We start from the raw sequence: 23,750 nt of genomic DNA on the forward strand, positions 1-23,750 counted from the left end.
ATTTAGAAAGGGGAATGTTAGTTAGACTGAAGATCTATAGTCAGTTGTCATTTATGGTTTAGTCTGTTTATAAGCTTTGATTTATCTGGTGGAAGTTCTAGGATTGCCTTCGGCTTTTCCAGGACATTACATGTTAGATATGTGGGTACTATTACCATACTGAGAACCTCCGGTTCTCACCCATGCAAATTTTGTGATTTTCAGATGCAGGACGTGAGGCTTCTCGCTGAGGCATGCTGGAGACTTCTGGATTAGCGAAGATCCTTGGTTTTTGGGACTTTACTTTGGTTTCATGTTTTCACTTAGATACTTTTATCTCCACTAAATAATGTATATATATACTGTTTTGACTCCTCTTAGAGGTTGTTTTGGAGAACAGGTTTTGTTAGTTTGTCCTTGGGGTTTCCCTTGGATTTCCTACTTTATGTTTATAGATATATTTGTATACTCTTATGCTCGGATCAGTTATCTTCGCAACCGGATCTTGAGTTTTGATATTCGTATTTTTGGCACTCTCTTGTTTATGGTTTCGCGTTAGTCCATCCTTTATGTGTTTTGTCACGTTATCGATCGGAGTGTTGCGCTTTTCTATTTAATGTTTTTGTTTTATCCATTTTCTTCAAAGGCTCCTAGTTATAATCATTCTTCACAATACTATATGTTCTAAATTTTATTTTTAGAGGTCGTAATACCTCGCCACCTCTGTCTTATGACTTAAGCATAAGGCTCTGTGTGGTAGGGTGTTACATTTTGGTATCAGAGCAGTTCGTTCCTGTATTGCCTGAGGGACGGACTGACTATGCTTTTGTGCATTCTCTGTATGTGTGATATGTGCTATTAGGATATCTAATTGATATAACTGGCATAAACGTTCATGAGCATGCATTTGGGACTTTGAAACACTAGACTTCCGATATTGAAACTGATCAACTTGATATTGAATGTTTGGTGTGTATAGGAACCAGATGGCGCCTCGTGGACGCGGTCGAGGTTGCGGGAGAGGTCATACTAGTACTCAGGGACTGGGAGCTAACCCAAATAACTCGGTAGATTTTATGGCGGCGTTAGAGAATATGGCTGCTGCTATGCAGGCCACTGCTGCGGCCCTTGGACAACAGATGAACAACCATGGCAATGAGGGAAGTGGAGCTCAGGGCCCGATGACACTGGCAACCTTCTTGAAGGTTAATCCACCTAAGTTCAAGGGAACCACTAGCCTGACTGAAGCCGATACCTGGTTTCAGGCTATAGAGCGAGCATTGCAAGCACAAATGGTACCTGAAGGGCAGTGTGTTGAGTTTGCTACCTATCTGCTAACTGGGGAAGCATCACATTGGTGGCAAGGAGTTCAACGTCTCCTACAGCAGGGTGATGACCCTATCACCTGGGATGCCTTTCAGGATGAGTTCTATAAGAAGTACTTTCTGAATTCTGCCAGGACAGCCAAGGAACTCGAGTTACTGCAGCTGAAGCAGGGTACTATGTCCGTATCCGAGTATACTGACAAGTTTGATGAGCTATTTAGGTTTTCCCGTATGTGTCAGGGAGCTCCGGGAGACTTTGAGGAATGGAAGTGCATTAAGTATGAAGGAGGACTCTGGAGCGATATCTTTAGCTCAGTGGGACCAATGGAGATCAGAACTTTCTCAGAGTTGGTGAATAAGAGCAGGGTTGCAGAAAAATGTGAGAAAAAGGCAGCTACAGAGAGAGGAAGCCATAGGGGACCATTCCCACAGAACCGTGGAAAGAGCTTTGCTCCTAGAGGTCCGCCTTTCAAGCGGGGAGGCTCTTTCAGGAGGACCAACAACAACAACTCACAAGGGAAAAGTTTTGGGAAGTAGCCTCAGAATGAGCAAGCTTGTGCTAGGTGCGAAAGTCACCATCTGGGAGCCCCATGCAAGGCCGGATGGAGGTTGTGCTATTCTTGTGGTAAAATGGGGGATAAAGCCGCAAACTATCCGGAGAAGCAGAAGCAAGGTGCAGGAAAAGCATAGCAGTCTGGTCGGGTGTTCACCACCTCGGCTGTTGGCGTCGAGGGATCTGAGACACTTATCTGAGGTAACTGTGAAATGGTTGGTCAAATTTTAAATGCTTTATTTTATTCGGGAGCAACACATTCATTCATTGCATTCGAAAAATCTAGTGAGTTAGGGTTGAAGATTGTAGTCTTAGGTTATGACCTAAAGGTGTATAATGCCACCCATGAAGCCATGATAACTAGGCTAGGATGCCCGCAAGTTTCATTTAGGGTCCAGCAACGTGATTTTGTTCATGACTTAATCTGTTTGCCGATGACTGGTCTTGATCTTATCTTGGGTTTGTACTGGTTATCTAAGAACCATGTTTTGCTCGACTGTTCTGCAAAGTCGGTGTATTTTATGCCAGAAGATACAGAAGGGCCGGTTGTGTTGAATAGTTATTACTTGAACTCTATGACGGTGAATTATTCTGGGAACGAATGTCGGGGTATTTTGTTGTTAACCGCGGGTGTTTCGGGTGATGATCAAAGATTGGAACAAATTCCGGTTGTGTGTGAGTTTCTGGAGGTGTTTCTCAACGATATTGATGAATTTCCACCTAATCGAGAGGTTGAATTTGCTATTGAGTTAGTGCTTGGGGCTGGCCTAATCTCGGGTGCTCCTTATAGGATGTCACCGCTGGAAATGGCCGAGCTGAAGTCTCAGCTAGAGGATCTGTTGGGTAAGAACTTCATCCAACCAAGTGTTTCTTTGTGGAGGGCGCCGGTGTTACTGGTAAAGAAGAAAGACGGGAGTATGCAACTTTGTGTGGATTACAGACAGCTGAACAAGGTCATAATAAAGAATAAGTACCCATTGCCAAGGATTGACGATCTCATGGATCAATTACAAGGAGTTGGGATTTTCTCCAAGATCGACTTGCAATCCGGTTATCACCAGATAAGGGTGAGGGGTGAGGACATCCCTAAGACCGCTTTCAGGACTCGTTATAGTCATTATGAGTACACTGTAATGTCTTTTGGGTTGACAAATGCTCCTGCAGTGTTTATGGATTATATGAACAGAGTCTTCTGTCCATTTCTGAATAAATTTGTTGTTGTCTTCATTGATGACATACTGATTTATTCCAAGACTGAAGAAGAGCATGCGGAACACTTGAGGACCGTGTTGCAGATACTAAGGGAAAAGAAACTCTAAGCAAAACTGTCTAAATGTGAATTCTGGAAGAGTGAGGTGAAGTTTCCGGGTCACGTGGTGAGTAAATATGGGATAGCAGTAGATCCTTCTAAGGTGGAAGCAGTGATGGAATGGAGGCAACCAACCTCAGTTACTGAGATAAGGAGTTTTCTGGGCTTAGCTGGCTACTACCAGAGATTTATCAAGGGCTTTTCACAAATAGCTTTGCCGTTGACAAAGTTAACCCGCAAGGATGCGCCGTTTGTTTGGACTCCTGAGTGTGAAGAGAGTTTTCAGGCGTTGAAGCGAAAGTTGACCACTGATGAATGGGATTTTCGACGGTCTAGAATTTCACAATAAATCCTCGTTGCAAGTATAGTATCTAAACTAACAAAGAATTCTTTTATGCAAAAAATTATTTGTCACAAGTGACAAACCCCAATAAAAATAATAACCGAAGTATTTAAACCTCGGGTCATCTCTCAAGGAATTGCAGGGAAGTATATTACTATTGGTTATAGAAAAGTAGTTTTTTGGGGTTTTGAATAAGGAACAAGAAAAAGTAAATTGCAAGAATTAAACGAATAGCTGATAAAGCTCTTGGCAAGGTATGAGAACTAGAAGTCCTATCCTCATTATTTTCCTCAATTGTGACGGTAATTGTAAATTGTACTTACTTAGTTAACCTCTAACTATGAAGGAAAGTCAAGTGGATAAATCAACATGAATCTTCAAGTCCTAGTCAACTCCTAAGGAAAGACTAGCTTTAGTGGAATTCAAATTAATTAGCAACATTCAATTATTAATCAACAAAGGATTTTGATAACTCAAGAGTCTCCAATTACTCAACCAAAGCCAAGAGGAGAAAAATCTAACTTAAAACCCTCCCAAGCATTTTATCAAACACTTGGAAGGCACAACATAAAAACATAGAAAACTAACAAGGAATATAAAATCCAAACAACCAATTGCAAGCATCAATATCATAAATTGAAGAAAGCAATCATAAATATGAAATACCTCAAATTGTATTTAACTAACATGAGAATTCATAAAACTAAAATAGCAACATAAAGTAACCAACAAGGAAAATAAATAAACTAGAATGCTAGAGCAAATAAAAGTAGAAGAGAAACTAGATTAAACTAAGATAGAAATCTAAAATTGAAAAGAACTAAAAGGAATCCTAAAACCTAGAGAGAGAGAAAATAGTATAAGCACATGGCATATCAATAGTGCAAAAATTGCAACAATGGGGGATAGATAGTGGGTCATGAAAGACAATATAAATTCATGTCAATGCAAAAGGAACACAGGTATCATAAAAAATTGGCATTGACAAATAAATAATATCACCCAACAGTGTAAAACAAGTCACTAAGCACCAAAATAATATCAGAAAAGATACAACATTTGAATAAGAACATTTAACACCAGTGGTAAAATAGGAAATTAGAAAAGGAGATAAAAATATGAATAAAATTAAAATGCAATGAAGGAAAATATGCAAATGCAGTATGTAAAAGAGAATGAAAGTGAATAAGTATGAGAAGAAAGTGAGAAAAGAAGAAGAAGGAGTAAGAGAGGAGAGAAGAAAGAAGAGAAATAGAAAATAGAAAATGGAGTCGACGCGCGCGCCTGCATCACGCGTATGCGTGTAAACTAAAATATCCACTCGACACGTACGCGTCGCCCACGCGTACGCGTGAGTGGCCAAAAATAGGAACTGACGCGTGAGCGTCGGTCACGCGTACGCATGACCACTCGCACGCCTCCAGTGCCATGGCATCACAACTCTCTGTTCAGACACTCTTTTACGCTGATTGGGAATCCCACGCAAACGCGTCACTGACGCTTACGTGTGGATGGAATAATGTGTAGGTAATGCGTACGCGTGGGGTGGTTCGTGCTCCAGGCCCCCTCCCGCATGTCTCCATCGCAACTCTCTATTCGTTTTCTCTTTGTTGCGCAGTCACACACGACGCGTGCGCGTCGATTCCTCTTCTTTTTTTTTAAATGCAAAATAAAAGTAAATATGCAGAACTGGAAATTAAAACTGACAGAAATAAATTAAAACTAATAAAAAGAAAGATTATACCATGGTGGGTTATCTCCCACCTAGCACTTTTATTTACTGTCCTTAAGTTGGACATTTGGTAAGCTCCGTGTCATGGTGGCTTGTGCTTGAACTCATCCTTGAATTTCCACCAACGCTTGGACTTCCAATAAGCTTTAACATCTCCAAATAAATTTACCAAGCCTTGATGAAGTTCTCCACAAGCTTTGAGCTCCCAAAGTTGATTCTCTTGTATGCCCGGATCTCAAATCTTGTTTCCACACCCGTCTTCAAGTTGATCATGATGATTCCATCCGGGTGGTTTAGCCTTGGAATTCTCATTTAAGCACCCAAACATCCTCCTAGATCAAATCAATTGAGAATTATACCAACCCTGCAATTAGGCCTTGAGCTTCCAACCTTAATGAACCTAGGATGGTGTTGCCAACCGCTAACCATCTCCCTTTTACTCTTAAAACCGCAGATAGCTCTAAGTTGTCCATCCGTTTCAAGCAGACCATATTCAAGTGGGAAAGTAGAGTTTAAGGATAAGAATTTTACCCACTTGAATGTTGTGTTAGATGGTAATGGCTTGGGGGGAGGTATCTCCAGTGGCGGCCTTGCCAATGTATGCTTCACTCTCTTGGGCCCCTCTTTGATGATCTCCACCTCTTAACAAGCTTCTGCAATATTAACCTCTTCCTCTAGTTCAATAGGAGAGGGTTCAATTATAGGTAAAAACTCATTAATTATTGAATCCATCTCATGATCAACCTCCTCCAAGTCTTCAACCATGACATGCCTTGGAGGTTGTACACCCTCCTCAATATCAAATTCAAACGTTTAGGAAGGAGGCTCTATGACTTGAGATTTCCATGGAGGTTCCGCATCTCCTAAGTCTTCAACCACTTCCTCTTCTTCGATAATTTTGGTTTTCTCCACTTGCTCTAGTACAAAATCTAACTCCTCCTTGATAACTTCCACCTTTTGACAACTTTCTTCAATTCCCCTAATTCTTCAACTACTTCTTCATCTTCAAGGGTCTCTCCTACCTCCACTTTTTGGACCTACTCTTGCTTCTCTTGAAGTATGTATGCGTGAACTCGATCCATTACGTCCCTAAGACGATCCCTTCTCTCTTATTCCATGTCAATAGCATAATTGGGATCATGTTGCTCTTGGATTGATGGACATGGGTGAAAAGAAAGTACACTAGAGCTTGAGGGTTGAGTCTTGGGAGTAAATGATGGATCCACACGAGATATAAGAGCTTGGAGAGTAGAGGTAAGACTGGTGAGAGTAGAGGTAAGTATGGTTTGAAGCTCCTGTTGCCCTTGGCGAATAACACTAAAGGTATCATCTATGGAAGCTTGGGATGGATAAGAGGGTTCATCTGTTGGGAGAAAAGGCTTATAATACGGAGGTGGTTCTTCTTATATTGAGGTTATAGTTCTGGGTATGGTTCGCATGGTTCGTATGGTGGTTGGTGTGGTGGATAAGGGTTAGGGTCATATAGAGGTGAATGGTGGAAAGGAGCTTGTGAGTATGGTGGTTCAAAGCTATGTTGAGAAGGGGGTTCATAGGCATATGGTGGGGCTTGTTGGTAACTATAAGAATCCTAAAACCTAGAGAGAGGAGAGAGCATCTCTCTCTAGAAAACTACATCTAAAACCTAAAATTATCTGAATGAAAGTTGTGTGAATGAATGAATGATTGATTCCCCCACTCTGCAGCCTCTAATTTGTATTTTCAGGCTTGGAACTGGGCCAAAAAAAGCCCAGAATTTGCCCCCAGCATCTTCTGCAATTTCTGCACGTGGCGCACGTCATGCGTATGCGTAATGCACGCGTGCGCATCGCTTAACTACATGGCAACTATAGTAAATTGCATATCATTTTGAAGCCCGGATGTTAGCTTTCCAACACAACTAGAACCGCCTCATTTGGACCTCTGTATCTCAAGTTATGATCGATTTAGTACGAAGAGGTCAGGCTTGATAGCTGGTGCACGAAATTGTGATCTCAGGCAATGGCGCCAGAAAATCTGTACGCACGTCTTAATAAATCGTTTTTCATTCACAACTTCGATACAACTAACCAGCAAGTGCACTGGGTCGTCCAAGTAATAAACCTTACGTGAGTAAGGGTCGATCCCACGAAGATTGTTGGTATGAAGCAAGCTATGGTCACCTTGTAAATCTCAATCAGGCGGATATAAAATAGTTATGGAGTTTTCGAACATAAATAATAAATAGATAGAAAATAAGGATAGAAACACTTATGTATATCATTGGTGAGAATTTCAGATAAGCGTATAGAGATGCATTCGTTCCTCTGAACCTCTGCTTTCCTGCTGTCTTCATCCAATCAATCCTACTCCTTTCCATGGCTGGCTTTATGTAAGGACATCACCATTGTCAATGGCTACTTTTGATCCTCTCTGGAAAATGATCCGATACGCTGTCACTGCATGGCTAATCGTCTGGAGGCATCACCCTTGTCAATGGCTGCATCCCATCCTCTTGTAAAAATGGTCCAAATGCTCTGTCACAGCACGGCTAATCATCTGAGGTTCTCGATCATACTGGAATAGGATTCACCCTCCTTTTGCGTCTGTCACTACGCCCAGCACTCGCGAGTTTGAAGTTTGTCACAGTCATTCAATCCCAGAGTCCTACTCGGAATACCACAGACAAGGTTTAGACTTTCCGGACTCTCATGAATGCCACCATCAATCTAGCTTATACCACGAAGATTCTGATTAAGAGATCCAAGAGATAATCATTCAATCTAAGGTAGAACAGAAGTGGTTGTCAGGCACGCGTTCGTGGGGGAATGATGATGATTGTCACGTTCATCACATTCAGGTTGAAATACGAATGAATATCTTAGAAGCGGAATAAGTTGAGTTGAATAGAAAAACAGTAGTACTTTGCATTAATCTTTGAGGAACAGCAGAGCTCCACACCTTAATCTATGGAGTGTAGAAACTCTACCGTTGAAAATACATAAGTGAAAGGTTCAGGCATGGCCGAGAGGCCAGCTCCCAAAATGTGATCAAAGATTATCCGAAGATCATAAGATGTCTAATACAATAGTAAAAAGTCCTATTTATACTAAACTAGTTACTAGGGTTTACAAAAGTAAGTAATTGATGCATAAATCCACTTCCGGGGCCCACTTGGTGTGTGCTTGGGCTGAGCTTGAATGTTACACGTGCAGAGGTCATTCTTGGAGTTGAACGCCAGGTTGTAACGTATTTCTGGCATTCAACTCTGGCTTGTGACGTGTTTCTGGCGTTTAACTCCAGACAGCAGCATAGAACTGGCGTTCAACGCCCTTTTATGTCATCTAAACTCGGCCAAAGTATGAACTAGTATATATTTCTGGAAAGCCCTGGATGTCTACTTTCCAACGCAATTGGAAGCACACCATTTTGAGTTCTGTAGCTCCAGAAAATCCACTTTGAGTGCAGGGAGGTCAGAATCCAACAGCATCAGCAGTCCTTCTTCAACCTCTGAATCTGATTTTTGCTCAAGTCCCTCAATTTCAGCCAGAAAATATCTGAAATCACAGAAAAACACACAAACTCATAGTAAAGTCCAGAAATGTGAATTTAACATAAAAACCAATGAAAACATCCCTAAAAGTAACTAGATTCTACTAAAAACAATGCCAAAAAGCGTATAAATTATCCGCTCATCACAACACCAAACTTAAATTGTTGCTTGTCCCCAAGCAACTGAAAATCAAATAGGATAAAAAGAAGAGAATATACTATAAATTCTAAACTATCAATGAAACATAGCTCCAATCAGATGAGCGGGACTTGTAACTTTTTGCCTCTTGAATAGTTTTGGCATCTCACTTTATCCATTGAGGTTCAGAATGATTGGCATCTATAGGAACTCAGAGTTCAGATAGTGTTATTGATTCTCCTAGTTCAGTATGATGATTCTTTAACACAGCCACTTTATGAGTCTTGGCTGTGGCCCTAAGCACTTTGTTTTCCAGTATTACCACCGGATACATAAATGCCACAAATACATAATTGGGTGAACCTTTTTAGATTGTGACTCAGCTTTGCTAAAGTCCCCAATTAGAGGTGTCCAGGGTTCTTAAGCACACTCTTTTTTTGCTTTGGACCTTGACTTTAACCGCTCAGTCTCAAGTTTTCACTTGACACCTTCACGCCACAAGCACATGGTTAGGGACAGCTTGGTTTAGCCGCTTAGGCTAGGATTTTATTCCTTTAGGCCCTCTTATCCACTGATGCTCAAAGACTTGGGATTCTTTTTATTTATCCTTGCCTTTTGGTTTTAAGGGTTATTGGCTTTTTGCTCTTGCCTCTTGGTTTTAAGAGCTTTTGGCTTTTTCTGCTTGCTTTTTCTCTCTCTTTTTTTCTATTTTTTTCGCCCCTTTTTTTTTTCTGCAAGCTTTGTTCTTTGCTACTTTTTCTTGCTTCAAGAATCATTTTTATGATTTTTCAGATTATCAAATAACATGTCTCCTTGTCATCATTCTTTCAAGAGCCAACATATTTAACATTCTTAAACAACAACTTCAAAAGACATATGCACTGTTCAAGCATTCATTCAGAAAACAAAAAGTATTGTCACCACATCAATATAATTAAACTAAGTTCAAGGATAAATCCGAAACTCATGTACTTCTTGTTCTTTTGAATTAAAACATTTTTTCATTTAAGAGAGGTGATGGATTCATAGGACATTCATAACTTTAAGACATAGTTACTAATTACTAATGATCATGTAATAAGACACAAACTTAGATAAGCACTTAACATAGAAAACGAAAAACAGAGAATGTAAGAACAAGGAATGAGTCCACCTTAGTGATGGTGGCGTTTCCTTCTTGAGGAACCAATGATGTCCTTGAGCTCTTCTATGTCTCTTCCTTGTCTTTGTTGCTCCTCCCTCATTGCTTTTTGATCTTCTCTTATTTCATGAAGGATGATGGAGTGCTCTTGATGTTCCACCCTTAGTTGTCCCATGTTGGAACTTAATTCTCCTAGAGAGGTGTTGATTTACTCCCAATAGTTTTGTGGAGGAAAATGCATTTGAGGCATCTCCGGGATCTCATGGTGATGAGCTTCATGCGTCTCTTGAGATCCATGAATGGGCTCTCTTGCTTGCTTCATCCTTTTCTTAGTGATGGGCTTCTCTTCCTCAATGGGAATGTCTCCTTCTATGAAAGCTCCAGCTGAGTAACATAGACGGCAAATAAGATGAGGAAAAGCTAGCCTTGCCCCAGGAGAGGGCTTTTCGGCTATTTTGTAGAATTCAAGGGAGATGACTTCATGAACTTCTACTTCCTCTCCAATCATGATGCTATGAATCATGATGGCCTGATCCACAGTAACTTCAGATCGGTTGCTAGTGGGGATGATGGAGCGTTGGATGAACTCCAACCATCCTCTAGCCACAGGCTTGAGGTCCAGTCTTCTTAATTGAATCGGCTTGCCTTTGGAGTCAATCTTCCATTGAGCTCCTTCCACATATATGTCCATGAGGACTTGGTCCAACCTTTGATTAAAGTTGACCCTTCTAGTGTAGGGGCGTGCATCTCCTTGCATCATAGGCAAGTTGAACGCCAACCTCACATTTTCCAGACTAAAATCTAAGTATTTCCCCCGAACCATTGTAATATAATTCTTTGGGTTTGGGTTCTTACTTTGATCATGGTTCCTAGTGATCCATGCATTGGCATAGGACTCTTGAACCATTAGGATGCCGACTTGTTGGATGGGATTTGTTAGAACTTCCCAACCTCTTCTTTGGATTTCATGTCGAGTCTCCGGATACTCATTCTTCTTGAGCTTGAAAGGGACCTCAGGGATCACCTTCTTCTTGGCCACAACATCATAGAAGTGGTCTTGATGGGCTTTGGAGATGAACCTTTCCATCTCCCATGACTCGGAGGTGGAAGCTTTTGTCTTCCCTTTCCCTTTTGTAGGGGGTTCTCCGGTCTTAGGTGCCATCAATGGTAATGGAAAAACAAAAAGCTTATGCTTTTACCACACCAAACTTAGAATTTTGCTCGCTCTCGAGCAAGAGAAGAAAGAATAGATGAAGAAGAAGAAGAAAATATGGAGGAGAAGAGGGATGTGTTTCGGCCAAGAAGGGGAAGAGAGGGTTGTGTTGTGTAAAAATGAGGAAGAATGGAGGGCTATATATAGGGAAGGGAGGGGGGTAAGGTTCGGCCATAAGGGTGGGTTTTGGGTGGAAAATTGATTTTGAATTTTGAAGGTAGGTGGGGTTTATGAGGTAGGTTTATGGGGAAGAGTGGATGGATGTGAGTGGTGAAGTGTGATAGGGAAGAGAGATTGAGGTGATTGGTGAAGAGTTTTGGGAAAGAGTGTTTATGGGATTGTGTGAAAGAGGGGTGAGAAGAAGTGAGTGGAGGTAGGTGGGGATCCTGTGGGGTCCATAGATCCTGAGGTGTTCAAATATTTACAACCTTGCACCAAATTAGGCATGCAAAATGCCCTTGCACACAACTCTGGGCGTTCAGCGCCAGATTGGTGCTTGTTCTGGGCGTTGAACGCGCATTTGTTGCCCATTTCTGGCGTTAAACGCCAGAACCATACTTGTTCTGGGCGTTCAGCGCCAGCTCTTCTCCAGGGTGCAATTCTGGCGTTCAAACGCCCAGATGCTGCCCATTTTAGGCATTCAGCACCAGAACCATGCTCTGTTCTGGCGTTGAACGCCAGCCAGATGCTTCTTACTAGCGTTTAAACGCCAGTGAGATCCTCCTCCAGGGTGTGATTTTTCTTCTGCTGTTTTTGATTCCGTTTTTAATTTTTATATTTATTTTGTGACTCCACATGATCATCAACCTGATAAAACATGAAAGAATAGGAAAAATAAAATTAGATAAATAAAGATTGGGTTGCCTCCCAACAAGCGCTTCTTTAATGTCAATAGCTTGACAGTGGGCTCTCATGGAGCCTTACAGATGTTCAGAGCATTGTTGAGACTTCCCAACACCAAACTTAGAGTTTGGTTGTGGCCTCCCAACACCAAACTTAGAGTTTGACTGTGGGGGCTCTGGTTGACTCTGTTTTGAGAGAAGCTTTTTATGCTTCCTCTCCATGTTTACAGAAGGATGACCTTGAGTTGTAAACACAAGGGAGTCCTCATTCAATTGAAGGACTAATTCACCTCTGTCAACATCAATCACAGCTCTTACTGTGGCTAGGAAGGGTCTTCCAAGGATGATGGATTCATCCTCATCCCTCCCAGTATCCAGGACTATGAAATCAGCAGGGATGTAAAGGCCTTCAACCTTTACTAACACGTCCTCTACTTGTCCATAAGCCTGTTTTCCTGAATTGTCTGCCATCTCTAATGAGATTTTAGCAGCTTGCACCCCAAAGATTCCCAGTTTCTCTATTACAGAGAGGGGCATGAGGTTTATCCCTGAACCAAGGTCGCACAGAGCCTTTTCAAAGATCATGTTGCCTATGGTACAAGGTATTACGAACTTTCCAGGATCCTGTTTCTTCTGAGGTAATGTCAGTTGATCTAGATCACTTAGTTCATTGGTGAACAAGGGAGGTTCATCTTCCCAAGTCTCAATACCAAATAATTTGGCATTCAGCTTCATGATTGCACCAAGGTACTTGGTAACTTGCTCCTCAGTAACATCCTCATTCTCTTCAGAAGAGGAATACTCATCAGAGCTCATGAATGGCATAAGGAGGTTTAGTGGAATCTCTATGGTCTCTAGATGAGCCTCAGATTCCTTTGGTTCCTCAAAGGGAAGCTCCTTATTGATCACTTGACGTCCCAGGAGGTCTTCCTCCTTGGGATTCACGTCCTCTCCTTCCCTTACAGGTTCGGCCATGGTGATCAATTCAATGGCCTTGCACTCTCCTTTTGGATTTTCTTCTGTATTGCTTGGGAGAGTACTAGGAGGGATTTCAGTGATCCTTTTACTCAGCTGGCCCACTTGTGCCTCCAAATTTCTAATGGAGGACCTTGTTTCATTCATGAAACTTACAGTGGCCTTAGATAGATCAGAGACTAAGTTTGCTAAATTAGATGTATTTTGTTCAGAGTTCTCTGTCTGTTGCTGAGTGGATGATGGAAAAGGTTTACTATTGTTAAACCTATTTCTACCACCATTATTAAAGCCTTGTTGAGGCTTTTGTTGATCCTTCCATGAGAAATTTGGATGATTTCTCCATGATGAGTTATTGGTGTTTCCATAAGGTTCACCTAAGTAATTTACCTCTGCTATTGCAGGGTTCTCAGGATCATAGGCCTCTTCTTCAGAAGGCGCCTCTTGAGTACTGTTGGATGCAGCTTGCATTCCATTCAGACTCTGAGAAATCATATTGACTTGCTGAGTCAATATTTTATTCTGAGCCAATATGACATTCAGAGTATCAATTTCAAGAACTCCCTTCTTCATAGGCGTCCCATTATTCACAGGATTCCTCTCAGAAGTGTACATAAACTGGTTATTAGCAACCATGTCAATGAGTTCTTGAGCTTCTGCAGGCGTTTTCTTTAGGTGAATGGATCCACCTACAGAAGTATCCAATGACATCTTAGCTAATTCAGACAGACCATCATAGAATATATCCAGGATGGTCCATTCTGAAAGCATGTCAGAAGGACACTTTTTGGTCAGTTGCTTGTATCTCTCCCAAGCTTCATAGAGGGATTCACCTTCTTTCTGTCTGAAGGTTTGAACATCCACTCTAAGCTTGCTCAGCTTTTGAGGAGGAAAGAACTTGGCTAAGAAAGCCTTGACCAGCTTATCCCAAGAGTTCAGGCTATCCTTAGGTTGAGAGTCTAACCATACTCTAGCTCTGTCTCTTACAGCAAAAGGGAAAAGCATGAGCCTGTAGACTTCAGGATCTACTCCATTAGTCTTAACAGTATCACATATCTGCAAGAATTCAGTTAAGAACTGAAAAGGATCTTCAGATGGAAGTCCATAAAACTTGCAGTTCTGCTGCATCAGAGAAACTAATTGAGGTTTCAGCTCAAAATTGTTTGCTCCAATGGCAGGAATGGAGATGCTTCTTCCATGTAAATTGGAATTAGGTGCAGTAAAGTCACCAAGCATCCTCCTTGCATTATTATTATTTCCGGCTGCCATCTCCTCTTCCTGTTCGAAAATTTCTGAAAGGTGCTTGCTAGATTGTTGTAATTTAGCTTCTCTTAGTTTCCTCTTCAGAGTCCTTTCAGGTTCTGGATCTGCTTCAACAAGAATATTCTTGTCCTTGCTCCTGCTCATATGAAAAAGAGGGAACAGAAAAATATAATAATAGGGATCCTTTTTACCCAAGTATAGAGGTTCCCTTATGTAAGTAGAAGAAAAGAAGAAGAGAAAATCTGAACTCAGAGAGAGAGAGAGAGATAATTTTCGAAAATTATTTTTGAAAAAGAGTTAGTGATTTTCGAAAATAGTTTTTGAAAAAAGTTAGTAATTTTTGAAAATTAAAATAAAAAATTAAAATAATTAGTTAATTAAAAAGAATTTTTGAAAAAGAGGGAGATATTTTCGAAAATTAGAGAGAGAGAGTTAGTTAGGTAGTTTTGAAAAAGATAAAAAACAAACAAAAGTTAGTTAGTTAGTTGAAACAAATTTGAAAATCAATTTTGAAAAGATAAGAAGATAAGAAGTTAGAAAATATATTTTGAAATCAAATTTTTGAAGAAGATATGATAAGAAGAATTTTTGAAAAGATATGATTGAAATTAGTTTTTGAAAAAGATTTTATTTTTAAAATCACAATTAATGACTTGATTCACAAGAAATCACAAGATATGATTCTAGAATTTAAAGTTTGAATCTTTCTTAACAAGTATGTAACAAACTTGAGATTTTTGAATCAAAACATTAATTGTTGATGAAGTTATTTTCGAAAATTATGTGATAAAGATATGAAAAAGATTTTTGAAAAATATTTTTAAAATTTTCGAAAATAAATAAGAAAACTGAAAAAGATTTGATTTTTGAAAAAGATTTTGAAAAAGATAAGATTTTTAAATTGAAAATTTGATTTGACTCATAAGAAACAACTAAATTTTAAAAAGTTTTGAAAAAGTCAACTCAAATTTTCGAATTTATGAGAAGAAAAAGGAGAAGATATTTTTTTTTTATTTTTGAATTTTTAATGATGAGAGGGAAAAACATGAAAAAGACTCAATGCATGAAAATTTTGGATCAAAACAATGAATGCATGCAAGAATGCTATGAATGTCAAGATGAATACCAAGAACACTTTGAATGTCAAGATGAACATCAAGAACTTATTTTTGAAAAATTTTTAATGCAAAGAAAACATGCAAGACACCAAACTTAAAAATTTTTCATGTATAGACACTATGAATGCAAGAATGCATATGAAAAACAAGAAAAGACACAAAACATGAAAACATCAAGATCAAACAAGAAGACTTACCAAGAACAACTTGAAGATCATGAAGAACACTATGAATGCATGAATTTTTCGAAAAATGCAAGATGAATATGCAATTGACACCAAACTTAAAATCTGACTCAAGACTCAAACAAGAAACACAAAATATTTTTGATTTTTATGATTTTCTAATTTTTTTTGTATTTTTCGAAAATTGATTGAAAAAGAAAAATAAGGATTCCAAAATTTTTAATATGAATTCCAAGAATCTTGCAATCTTAGTCTAAAGCCCCAATCTGAGGGTTAGACATGGCTTAATAGCCAGTCAAGCTTTAGCATGAATATGCGTGTAATTCATTCAATTTTAGGCCAAAACCACAGTCCAAAAGGATTTAGACATGGCTTTATAGCCAGCCAGGCTTCACATGCTTCATCAAACACTAGAATTCATTCTTAAAAGTTCTGAAGAACATATTTTTGAAAAGAATTTTTATTTTTTCAAAAATAAGGGAAATATTTTTTTTTTAGAAAGATTTTTGAAAAAATTTTTGAAAACAAAACAAAAAGAAAGTTACCTAATCTGAGCAACAAGATGAACCGTCAGTTGTCCAAACTCGAACAATCCCCGGCAACGGCGCCAAAAACTTGGTGCACGAAATTGTGATCTCAGGAAACGGTGCCAGAAACTCTGTACGCACGTCTTAATAAATCGTTTTTCATTCACAACTTCGATACAACTAACCAGCAAGTGCACTGGGTCGTCCAAGTAATAAACCTTACGTGAGTAAGGGTCGATCCCACGGCGATTGTTGGTATGAAGCAAGCTATGGTCACCTTGTAAATCTCAGTCAGGCGGATATAAAATAGTTATGGAGTTTTCGAACATAAATAATAAATAGATAGAAAATAAGGATAGAAACACTTATGTATATCATTGGTGAGAATTTCAGATAAGCGTATAGAGATGCATTCGTTCCTCTGAACCTCTGCTTTCCTGCTGTCTTCATCCAATCAATCCTACTCCTTTCCATGGCTGGCTTTATGTAAGGACATCACCATTGTCAATGGCTACTTTTGATCCTCTCTGGAAAATGGTCCGATGCGCTGTCACTGCATGGCTAATCGTCTGGAGGCATCACCCTTGTCAATGGCTGCATCCCATCCTCTTGTGAAAATGGTCCAAATGCTCTGTCACAGCACGGCTAATCATTTGAGGTTCTCGATCATACTGGAATAGGATTCACCCTCCTTTTACGTCTGTCATTACGCCCAGCACTCGCGAGTTTGAAGTTCGTCACAGTCATTCAATCCCAGAGTCCTACTCGGAATATCACAGACAAGGTTTAGACTTTCCGGACTCTCATGAATGCCGCCATCAATCTAGCTTATACCACGAAGATTCTGATTAAGAGATCCAAGAGATAATCATTCAATCTAAGGTAGAACGGAAGTGGTTGTCAGGCACGCATTCGTGGGGGAATGATGATGATTGTCACGTTCATCACATTCAGGTTGAAATGCGAATGAATATCTTAGAAGCGGAATAAGTTGAGTTGAATAGAAAAACAGTAGTACTTTGCATTAATCTTTGAGGAACAGCAGAGCTCCACACCTTAATCTATGGAGTGTAGAAACTCTACCATTGAAAATACATAAGTGAAAGGTTCAGGCATGGCTGAGAGGCCAGCCTCCAAAATGTGATCAAAGATGATCCGAAGATCATAAGATGTCTAATACAATAGTAAAAAGTCCTATTTATACTAAACTAGTTACTAAGGTTTACAGAAGTAAGTAATTGATGCATAAATCCACTTCCGGGACCCACTTGGTGTGTGCTTGGGCTGAGCTTGAATGTTACACGTGCAGAGGTCATTCTTGGAGTTGAACGCCAGGTTGTAACGTATTTCTGGCGTTCAACTCTGGCTTGTGACGTGTTTCTGGCGTTTAACTCGAGACAGCAGCGTAGAACTGGCGTTCAACGCCCTTTTACGTCATCTAAACTCGGCCAAAGTATGGACTATTATATATTTCTGGAAAGCCCTGGATGTCTACTTTCCAACGCAATTGAAAGCGCGCCATTTTGAGTTTTGTAGCTCCAAAAAATCCACTTTGAGTGCAGGAAGGTCAGAATCCAATAGCATCAGCAGTCCTTCTTCAACCTCTGAATCTGATTTTTACTCAAGTCCCTCAATTTCAGCCAGAAAATACTTGAAATCACAGAAAAACACACAAACTCATAGTAAAGTCTAGAAATGTGAATTTAACATAAAAACTAATGAAAACATCCCTAAAAGTAACTAGATTCTACTAAAAACAATGCCAAAAAGCGTATAAATTATCCGCTCATCAATAGCTTAGCAATTCCTTCAATTTCTTGTATTCCTTCTACTTTTGCATGCTTTCTTTCCATCCTCTAAGTCATTCCTGCCCTATAACCCCTGAAAACACTTAACAAACATATCACGACATCAAATGGGTAATAAGAGAGGATTAAAATTAGCAAATTTAAGGCCAGAGAAGCATGTTTTCAATCATAGCACATAATTAGGAAGGAAAATGTAAAACATGCGAATTATCTGAATAAGTGTGAGTTTAGTGGATAAAATCCACTAAATTAAGCACAAGATAAACCCTAAAAATGGGGTTTATCAACCACCGCGCTTGTGTTGGTGTTACCTGAGCCGAATGAACCATTTGAGGTATATTGTGATGCCTCACTAAAGGGTCTAGGGTGCATGCTGATGCAGTATCGTAATGTGGTGGCGTATGCCTCACGACAGTTGAGACCTCATGAAGTTAACTACCCTACGCACGATTTGGAACTTGCTGTGGTTGTGTTTGCTTTAAAGGTGTCGAGGCACTACCTCTATGGGGTTAAGTTTCGAGTTTTCTCTGATCACAAGAGTTTGAAATATCTCTTTGATTAGAAAGAGCTTAATATGCGGCAGAGGAGGTGGATGTAGGGGTGGCAACGGGGCAGGTAGGGGCGGGTTTTTGCTCTACCCGACCCCGCCCCGCCGTACAACAACCCGCATGGAATCCGCCCCGCTTCTACCCGCGGGTAGTAAAATGCTGAACCCTAACCTGCCCCTGCGGGTACCTGCCCCGCCCCTATAATTATTAAAATTCAATAAATAAAATTAAATTTTAAAATTTATATAACCATCATCACATACATAACATAAATTAAAAAAAAATTTAAGATGATACAATATTATTAATCATTTACTAATTATTTTACATATATTATACATATTATATATTAAAATTATATATATATATATAGCGGGGCGGGTATTACCTAAATCCGACCCCGTCCCGCCCCTCCCAAGAACCCGCCCCGTTAAAAACCCGCCCCGGTGCGGGGCGGGTAATTACCCTCCCTGAGCAGGTAGGGGCGGGGTGGGTACCCGCGAATTCGGGTGCTATTGCCATCCCTAGGTGGATGGAGTTACTGAAGGACTACAACTTTGAGTTGACTTACCATCCGGGAAAAGCTAATGTAGTGGCAAATGCGTTAAGTCAAAAGTCATTGTACGCTGCGTGGATGATGCTTCAAGAAGAGAAGTTACTCAAGGAATTCGAGAGTCTGAAGATTGGCGTTCAAGAAGTGTCTGGAACTCTATGTTTGAGTCGATTGCAGATCTCGAGTGACTTTAAATCCGAACTCCTAAAGGCTCATGAAAACGATGACGTGTTACCAAAGGTGTTGCCAGCTATTGAGCAAGGAAAGCGGTGGAGAGTGTCAGAGGATCAAGATGAGCTATGGAGATTCAAGGATAGGATCATTGTGCCGGATGTTGGCACTTTGCGACAAGATATCTTAAAGGAAGCACACAAAAGCGGATTCTCTATTCACCTGGGGAGTACTAAGATGTACCATGATCTAAAGGCGATGTTTTGGTGGCCAGGTATGAAGAATGATGTGGCGGAGTATATCTCAAAGTGCTTAACCTGTTAGAAAGTAAAAATCGAACACCAGAGACCTTCCGGGATGTTGCAACCTTTAGAAGTTCCGCAATGGAAATGGGAGAGCATTGCGATGGACTTTGTGTCTGGATCGCCAAGGACTAGGGCCGGTTTTGATGTTGTCTGGGTGATTTTGGACCGACTGACGAAGTCGACTCACTTTCTACCCATTCGGATGAATTATACCCTTGAGGAACTAGCACAGTTGTAAATAAAAGGAGATTGTGAGACTTCATGGTGTGTCTACCACTATAATTTCTGATAGAGATCCTCGTTTCACTTCAAGGTTCTGGGGTGCATTTCAGAAAGCTTTCGAAACCCGATTAAGCTTGAGTACGACTTACCATCCTCAAACAGATGGTCAATCTGAGAGGACGATCCAAACACTAGAGGATATGTTAAGGGCCTGTGTTTTGGACTAACCGGCGAGTTGGGATCAGTATATGCCGTTAGTAGAGTTTGTATACAATAATAGCTACCATGTGAGCATCGAAATGGCTCCATATGAGGTTTTGTATGAGAAAAAATGTCAATCTCCGCTATGTTGGTATGAAGCCGGGGAGAAAGGCTTGTTGGGACCGGAGATGATAGCTGAGACCACTGAACAAGTCAAGAAAATCCGAAATAGGATACTCACTGCGTAGAGTCGTCAAAAAAGTTACGCCGATCAGAGGCGGAAGCCCTTCGAATTTGAGGAAGGAGACAATGTTTTCCTTAAGGTTACTCCAACCACAGGAGTAGGTAGGGCAATTAAAGCAAAGAAGTTAAATCCCCAGTACATCGGTCTGTTTCAGATCCTGGAGAGGATTGGACCGGTGGCGTATCGAATGGCTCTACCACCCCACCTTTCAAACCTGCACGACGTATTTCACGTGTCTCAGCTTCGAAAGTATACTCCTGATGCTAGCCATGTGTTAGAACCTGAATCTGTTCAGTTAAAAGAAGATCTGATGCTTCCGGTGACTCCGGTCAGAATTGACGATACTAGTATCAAACAGTTGCGTGGAAAAGAGGTCTCGTTAATCAAAGTGGCATGGAGTCGAGCCGGTGTTGAGGAGCACACTTGGGAGCTTGAGTCAGAGATGCAAACTGATTACCCACACTTATTCTCAGGTAATTGAATTTGAATTTTGTGGGCAAAATTCCCAATTAGGTGGGTAGAATGTAAAACCTGGTTAATTAATGACTAATTAACCCATAAATGAGAAATTATTCTAGAAAAATAAAAATGTGATTTCTATGGCTTTATATGACAGAGGAGATTAAGACAAGAATTTCGATACCAATTTTATAGAAATTGGACCAGGATTGGACCGAACAGGCCAAACTGGGCCAACCGGACCCATATTGGGCCCTTGGCCCAACCTAAACTAAACCTAAAACCCTAATTTTCAGCACTCTCTCTCCTCACTTGACACTCATACACGCTGAAATGAGGAACATGGGGGAAGAACACTCTCTCAAAGTTCTAACCCTTGGTTGATCTTCAAACCACCATAACTTTTGATCTAGAGCTCCGATTGCCACACTGGTTGCGACCACGCGTTCACCGCAAAGAGCTCTACAAAACCCACTACTTTGTTCTTGAAATAAGCCACGATTTTGGTTCTTTTCTTCATCTCTTAATTTCAAATTTCATGGAGAAAAGTGTTGAGATTTTGGGCTCTTTGATGTTATAGGACCCAACTCTCTTGAAGGAGAAGATTAATCTTGTCTCCTTGAACCTTGGGTGTGGTAAGATTCTCAACCCTAGTGAAATTTGTTGATTTATGATGTTGGGTATTGAGTTGTTGTGTTTGGATGTGATAATTTTGGCTTAGGTAGTGTGTATATGAATATTGAAGAGTGATTGAGGTTTTGGAAAGCTTGGAGAAGGGCTTTGGTGTGCTAAAAATCTGTTCTTGGAGGTGTGAAAGCTTGGTGAGCTTGTGAAAAAATGGTTTGGAGGTATTTCAGTTTAAGCGGAAAAGCGGCTAAGGTATGGTCTCGGTTTCCTGTATCTAAAATATAATGTGGTGTGAAAACTTAGGCTAGAGTCCTTAAGATAGGATTTGAATGGTTGATGTTGTTGAATGGTTGATATATATATTGTGTGGTCGTATATGTGATTATGAATATTGGTATTTTGATATATGAGTAATGATTAATTGAGGTTGAATTGTGGGTGAGGCCATGTTGATGGTGAAGGTGATATTGATTGTGTGTATTGATGGTTGATTGGAAATGGTATTGTTGGGAATTGGGATGAGAAATTATGTATATTATGATATTGTGTTTGAAGTTGAGTTACTTAGTTGAGATTGGTTAAAATGATGGATTGGTGGGTTATGATTTGATAAAAATGTCAATGTATGAGTTGAGGAGGCTTGATGTTGGTTTTTGGTATGTTTTGGTTGATTTCAAAAATGGTTGGAATTGGTTTGTTTTGAAAATGGCACTTTGTGGTTTTGTATGAAAATGTGATTTTCGGGCATACTTTGACGGAGCATAACTTGGACTCCCGATCTCCGATTTGTACAAAACTTGTTTAGAAATGAAATTGGATACGGGATGTTTATGCCGTTCGAAGAACGGGTAAAAATTGATTTGAAACGAAGAAGTTATGCCCGTCGGAAGATTGAGGTATGAAACAGTGAATTCTGCAGCTTTTTAACTTAGTAAAATTTTTGGCAGAACGCACTCCCACGCGTAAGTGTGGCCGACCCGCACGCGTCATTTTCAAATATTCACTCCCCACGCGTACGCATCGATGAGCGAATTCAATTGGCCCAGCCAAATTCTCGAGAGTTTTGCTGGTTTTCTGCCTGGAGCACAAAACGCACCCACGCGTACGCATGGCTGACGCGTAGACGTCACTTGGCTTTTCTTCCATCCACGTGTGCGCATGGAGGGACGCGTACGTGTCACTGTAACTTGATGCATACCACGCGTGCACGTGGACGACGCGCACGCGTGACCCTATTTTCATCCCAAAGTTGATTTTTGAGTTTTCAAAGCTAAACTTCATACTTCTAAGTGTGCTCTACACATACATGTGCATCACTTATTTTGGCATTTTGAATTGTTGAGAAGTGAATAGAAACTTGCTTGATTTGAAATTTTGAAACTTTTTGGAATTAAGGAACTGGTGACTATACACCTAACTTTTGATTTTTCTTCTATTTCTTTTAATAACTTTTCCCTTCTTTTTATATAACATTTTAACCTTTGTTTTATTTTTTCAACTAACATTTTCTTTTTCTTCACCTAACCTTTAATTTTTCCTTTCCTTTTCATCTAACATTAATTTCTAACTTTTCATAACTTTTGACCATTTCTTTTCTTTTTCAACTAACTTCTTCTCCTTAACATAACTTTTGACTATCTTTTCTTCTTTTCTTTTTCAACTAGCTATTTTCTTTTTACTCACATAACTTTTAACTCTCCTTTTAATTTTCAACTAACATTAACTTTTAACTTTTAACGATTTTCTTTTTCTGTGTGCATAGCAACAACGCTCCTCAATTTTCTTTATCTTTGACAAACAAGCAAGTCAAGCGGCTGTTTTGTGTTTGATTGATTGGAAGTTGCTGCCATTTACTTTCGGATTGGTTTTCATGCATGCTTTCATTCAATATTATATTTCCGTTCACTTCATATATATGCTGTTTTGTGACTCAATTTCATGTTTCTCAGCAGCACCATCACTCTTGCAACCACTCTATTGCCTAACCCACCAGCGTGATGAGCCGGAGGAGGCATGGGACAATAGAGGTGATGCAGTGACGACTCCTTCCGCTATGCAAGATCTTGAGCACCGAGGACGGTGGTACAATTTAAGTGTGGGGGAGGATCGCCAACTTCAAGGGGGTAAAATTCTTCTCTTACACACTTTGCAATATTCTTTTTGTTCTTTTTCTTCAATTCTTGAAATTTTTGTCTTATTTGCACTTTTTTTGGTTTGGTTTGTTTGTAAATATTTCTTTAATGCTTATAGTATTAGGGTAGTAAATATTTGCATGTTGCATGTTAGATTAAATAAGTTTGGTAAAACAACAAGAATTTTTCATAAAATCTCTTTTAGGGCATACCATTGATTGAATTGAGAAATTATCTTTCAAACTTGCTTGAAGTATTTTTCATAGAACATAGAAAAGAACTAGAACAACATACCTTGTGAGACTTGAGCT

The 23,750-nt window shown here is 39.9% G+C and overlaps 1 protein-coding gene and 1 non-coding gene across 2 annotated transcripts; both read left to right on the forward strand.

Moving 5' to 3' along the window:
* Positions 1–2,291: 2,291 nt before the first annotated feature.
* Positions 2,292–23,568, forward strand: LOC148581250 (uncharacterized). The gene is made up of 5 exons (XM_088492336.1): positions 2,292–2,810; positions 18,899–19,318; positions 20,463–20,694; positions 23,257–23,430; positions 23,558–23,568. Exons 1-5 carry the CDS (start codon positions 2,292–2,294, stop codon positions 23,566–23,568), a joined length of 1,356 nt encoding a protein of 451 aa, XP_088348462.1.
* LOC148581251 (small nucleolar RNA R71) lies at positions 13,842–13,949 on the forward strand. The gene has a single exon (XR_015895737.1). It is a non-coding gene; the product is annotated as a small nucleolar RNA R71 (small nucleolar RNA).
* Positions 23,569–23,750: the final 182 nt, after the last annotated feature.

The sequence above is a fragment of the Arachis ipaensis genome, chromosome B10, assembly GCF_059453495.1.
Source record: "Arachis ipaensis isolate K30076 ecotype BB chromosome B10, ASM5945349v1, whole genome shotgun sequence".
Lineage (NCBI taxonomy): Eukaryota > Viridiplantae > Streptophyta > Magnoliopsida > Fabales > Fabaceae > Arachis > Arachis ipaensis.

What these genes read in the sequence shown, in the direction of transcription:
- LOC148581250 (XM_088492336.1), top strand. Translation starts at nt 2,292, where the DNA reads ATGACTGGTCTTGATCTTATCTTGGGTTTGTACTGGTTATCTAAGAAC. An exon ending in ATTACAGACAGCTGAACAAG is followed by an intron (nt 2,811 to 18,898) that starts GTCATAATAAAG and finishes ATATATATATAG; the next exon opens with CGGGGCGGGTATTACCTAAA. An exon ending in ACGATGACGTGTTACCAAAG is followed by an intron (nt 19,319 to 20,462) that starts GTGTTGCCAGCT and finishes CACGTGTCTCAG; the next exon opens with CTTCGAAAGTATACTCCTGA.